This window comes from Melanaphis sacchari, unplaced genomic scaffold (assembly GCF_002803265.2).
Source record: "Melanaphis sacchari strain LSU unplaced genomic scaffold, SCAv2.0 Contig301_pilon_pilon, whole genome shotgun sequence".
NCBI lineage: Eukaryota > Metazoa > Arthropoda > Insecta > Hemiptera > Aphididae > Melanaphis > Melanaphis sacchari.
In genome coordinates this window covers 33,239-38,016 of record NW_020271175.1, presented here as the reverse complement: position 1 = coordinate 38,016, position 4,778 = coordinate 33,239, and the positions used below count along the sequence as shown (strand labels likewise).

Sequence of the window (4,778 nt, the reverse complement as noted above, 5' to 3'; positions counted from 1 at the left end):
AGTATTTTACAGAAGAATACCCACGAATGTTTTTCTATAATAAAAAAATTGGTTGCAAAATATGTTCCAAGGCCAATTTTAATTTAACAAAACATCAAGGAATGGATTCACAAGAATGGATTAATGGATAAATATGTTCAGTTGGAGATGATTTCAAGAAACAGCAAACAAATTTAAGAAAAAAAATTTCAAAACATAAATCTTCTCAAAGCCATTTACACACTGACTGAACGTATAATTGAAAAACAAAAGTTGGAAATTATGCCAGCTCAAGTATTAAAAACTTTATATATTGACATTGAAAATACAAAAAAAAATATTCAGGACAGCATACAGCATAGCAAAGAATCAAAGACCTTACACAGACATGACAAAATTAGTAGATCTTTAAATAATTAATGGCTTGGATATGGGGAGAATTCTTTAAACAAATAAAGCATGTAGCAATATTATTGATCATATAACCTTTGAAATGCAAAAGAAACTTTGTCTTGACCAAAAGCATAACAAAAGAAAAATATGTATTATTGTTGATGAGTTTACAACGTTAAGCCAAAAGACAATGTTGGTTATTTGTTTGAGATCTGCTGTAGCCAATAACAATGATGTAATAACATAATTTTTAATATTATTGAAGTTCAAAACACATCTGCTAACTCTATAAAAACTGCTATTTTAACTGATCTTTATGCACATGAATCAACGGACGATTTTTTAAAAGAAAATTTGATAGCTTTTGTGAGCGACGGTGCTTCCAATATGTTGGGTAGATTGTTCGGTGTCAGTGTTCAGCTACAAAGCATGTATCCCAACATTTTAATTTGGCATTGCTGTAACCATCGACTAGAATTAGCAGTATCTGATGCATTAAAAGAAGTTCAAGGAACAAATAATTTTCAGTCATTCATAGAAAAAGTGTATGCATTGTATCATCAATCAACCAAAAACATGCATGAACTTAGTAAGTGTGCTGCTTCATTAGAAATGAAACTCTTACATATTGGTAAAATCTTCACTATTAGATGGGTTGCTTCTAGTGAAAAAATATTAAAAGCAGTTTGGAATAATTATGTACCATTATTTGATCATTTTTCCAAAGCACCTAATGATATAAAAAGAGACTAAAAAGAAAGATCTAAATATGTGTGGCCTAAAACGTATTCTAACATCAGTAGAAATTGTTACAAATTTAGGTAAATTTAGTACATTTTGTATTTACATGAAGCTTTTTAATCAACTTTCTTTTAATTTCAGGAATCATGTATGATGGGCTGTCTGAACTTGCAGACTTATCGTTACAGTTGCAAGAAAAAAGTTTATCACTTCCAGCTACAAATAGAACTATAGAACGTACCATTAGAATATTTGTTTCGATGGCTAATATATGTGGACCAAAAACACAAGAAGCTGTGGATGCAGGGATACATTTTATGTTCAAAGATGTACAATTAGTCACAAACAAATCAATTCCTAAAATTAAACATGCACAGTTTTTTATGAGTTTAGCTAATAACTTGCGTGCTAGACTATTTACTACACAAGCAACTCATGTGTCTAAAAATAAAAATGACTTTAAAAATGAATATGATGAACTTTTAAAAGATTTGGATGTGTTAAATTATAATTACTGGCCTGATAATGTTGATATTCAGTATGGAGATGACTGTGTTAGAAGGTTAGTTAGAAGATTTCATTTAGATGAAAAAACTACGATTCGAGGATTTCGTGAGTATAAATATACAAAAGATTCCTCACAAATAAACTATTTAGATCCTCTTTTGACTGCAGTCAGAACAATTGCTATTTCATCTTCTGAATGTGAGCGATCATTCAGTGCGATGAACAACATAGTAACATCAAAAAGAAATGCTTTAACTACAGGGCATATATCTTCATTGGTTTTTCTTAACTGTATCGGACCTCCAGTTCAGTTGTTCAAACCAGATCATTATGTTGAGAGCTGGATTAAAAGTGGCAAAAGAAATTCAGATGAAGTTAACTGTCCCAAACGATCTTTTAAAAATTAAGATAATTCATATAAACATTTATGGACCTTACTTAATACATAATTTAAGTTTTGTTTTGTTTTTATTTATTTTTGTAGAATAATTAATTAATTTACATTTATTGATTTAAAAAAAATAATTAATTAACAAGTGTTTCTTTCTTTTAAAATATTTGTGTATAATAAATTTAATGATTTTCTGGGATTATGAGTTATTGATGGGTGGTGTGGGGGGCTTTGCCCCCCTCCCACGGTAATGTCACAGTTCATCTGTGTGGAACGCTCATTCATCCAACATCCGATGAGTCCCCCTTCTAGTTTTTTTCCAAATCAAGCACTGATCATACTACAATAGGTATAATTTAATTAATCTGTTAGAAGATTTAAAACGAGGACCATCTCACAAGTTTCAAAATTTCTGTAGAATGTCTGTCACAGATTTTGAATATCTTATTCAAAAAATTTGTCCAACCATATGTAAAACAGATACAAATATGAAAAATTGTATTCCGGTTCAGGAAAGGCTAGCTGTTACCTTAAGGATCTTAGCCACAGGAGATAGCTTTAAGAGCTTTTCATATTTGTTTAAGTTTTTAAGTCAAACTGTTTCCAGATGTGTTTAAAATGTTTGTAAGGCGTTAAATCAGGAGTTGAAAAATGAAATCATGGTAAAGTATTTGTGTCTAGGCCAAAATAGCAAAACAATTAACCGCGAATTTAAAAAAAGCGATTATGCATAATAGCGAAACTACAGATTTTTATAATTTCTTTTTCAAATACTATAAAACATATAAAACTAAAACATAAATACTTGATAAAACTTATTATTACCTGTAATTTCTGGCGCAATTAATATATACCTACTACCCAGTAACCAAGGACGTATCGGGTTATCGTCAATGTGCTATCTTAGTTACTATTATGACTATTTTAATATTGGAAATATACCGAGATAAAATTGTCAATCGTATTATATTTGAGCTGACACAATTTAATATAGTTATAATTCGACAGTGCGTAAATGTAGTGTAGCTTGTATTATTTAACTTATTATTTTCGTTCTTTAAAAAAAAAGTGCACAGTGAAAAAATATATTAATATTATTTTCAATGGAATTTGTAAAAAGTAATAAAAATAAGGATTTATTATTGTATAGTGGCTTTTTGCATCGTGAAGACAGAAAACAAAATAACACAATATATTGGCGTTGCGTAGAAAGTTCATGTAAAGGTAGAATAATTACGTTAAACGGAGAAATTAAAAGTCAACCTAAAGAAAACTCACATAATCATGTTCCCGATCGATGTAAAATCCAATGCAAAATGGCTGTTAATAAGATAAAAGAAGCGGCTATTCATACACAAAATACTCCACAGTCCACATGATATAATCAGTACTGTTCAAATAGTACCTGGAGTAGCCGGTGCAATTCCTTCAGTTCATCATTTAAAACACACTATACGAAGAGTTCGAAAATGTAACCAATGCGCACCATCTATTCCGAAAACAGCGAGTGACCTTAAAATTGCTGATGATTATACTAAAACGATGAAAGGAGAACAATTTTGAATATTGGACAGTGGAGCATCACAAGATTGAATTTTAATATTTTCGACCGAAAATAATTTAAAATTAATGGATCAATCAACTAATTGGTTAGTCGATGGAACTTTTAAAACGGTACCTTCACTTTTTTATCAGTTATTCACTATTCATGTACTTATTCAACAAGGTGACCAAACAGTTAGTCCTACCATTTATGCATTATTAACCCATAAATCTCAATTAACATATACACGTTTTCTTAAATATTTATTAGAAATAAAACCATCTTTAAATCCAACATCGGTAATAATGGACTTTGAACACAATCAATGCATTCAAAACTGTTTTTTCACATGCTGAACAACAAGGTTGTTTTTTCATTTTTCTAAATGTATGTGGCGACAAATTCAAAATGTTGGTCTAGTCGAAAATTATGTTAATAATGCTAACTTTGCTCTTCATATTCGTATGCTAGCTGCTTTGGCCTATGTTCCACCAGATAACGTAATTAATGCATACGAAGAAATTTTAGAAACACAATTTTATGTGGAAAACGAAGACTTGGTAATGCCATTCTTGGATTATTTCGAGGATAACTGGGTAGGAAAAATAACAGAAAGACGAAAAACTCGACGACAACCAAGACATCCTACTGATATTTGGAATTGTCACTATTCAGCCAAAAATGGTCTTCCAACAACAAACAACACTGTTGAAGGGTGGCACAGAGGATTTACATCTGTTATTGGTTCGTATTATTTTATTAATAATTAGTATCTTTAGTAAAAGAATAGATATTCTTTAGGAGCAAGCCACCCTATTATATGGAAAGTCATAGATGGAATTAAGAAAGATCAAAATATAGAAGAATTAAAACGAGAGCAGTATAATGCTGGAGAACAACCACGGAAAAAAAAAAGTACAAGGACTGTAATGAAAGAATTCATGCATTAGTTACAAATTATAATACTAATGAGAATAAGAACTTCATAAAAGGTATAGCATATAATTATATTTAAATTGAATATAATTATTTTATTTAAAATTATCATTATTATTACTATAAATACTTATTATTAGAACTTAACAATATTATAATTATAATGAATGTAATTTAATCTCATTTATAAACTATTTTTATCCATTTTTTTATTGTAATAAATGTTTGATTTTCGCTATTATCAATTCGCGGTAATTGTTTTGCTATTTTGGCCGGATACCAAAGTAT

At 29.6% G+C, this 4,778-nt stretch overlaps 1 protein-coding gene across 1 annotated transcript; it reads left to right on the top strand.

Moving 5' to 3' along the window:
* The first annotated feature begins 3,387 nt into the window (after positions 1-3,387).
* Positions 3,388-4,504, top strand: LOC112596152. Its single transcript, XM_025341648.1, has 3 exons — positions 3,388-3,514; positions 4,026-4,298; positions 4,356-4,504. Exons 1-3 carry the CDS (start codon positions 3,490-3,492, stop codon positions 4,502-4,504), a joined length of 447 nt encoding a protein of 148 aa, XP_025197433.1. The 5' UTR covers positions 3,388-3,489.
* The last annotated feature ends 274 nt before the right edge of the window (positions 4,505-4,778 follow it).

What these genes read in the sequence shown, in the direction of transcription:
- LOC112596152 (XM_025341648.1), top strand. Translation starts at nt 3,490, where the DNA reads ATGCGCACCATCTATTCCGAAAACA. An exon ending in CACCATCTATTCCGAAAACA is followed by an intron (nt 3,515 to 4,025) that starts GCGAGTGACCTT and finishes TTCGTATGCTAG; the next exon opens with CTGCTTTGGCCTATGTTCCA. An exon ending in AGGATTTACATCTGTTATTG is followed by an intron (nt 4,299 to 4,355) that starts GTTCGTATTATT and finishes GATATTCTTTAG; the next exon opens with GAGCAAGCCACCCTATTATA.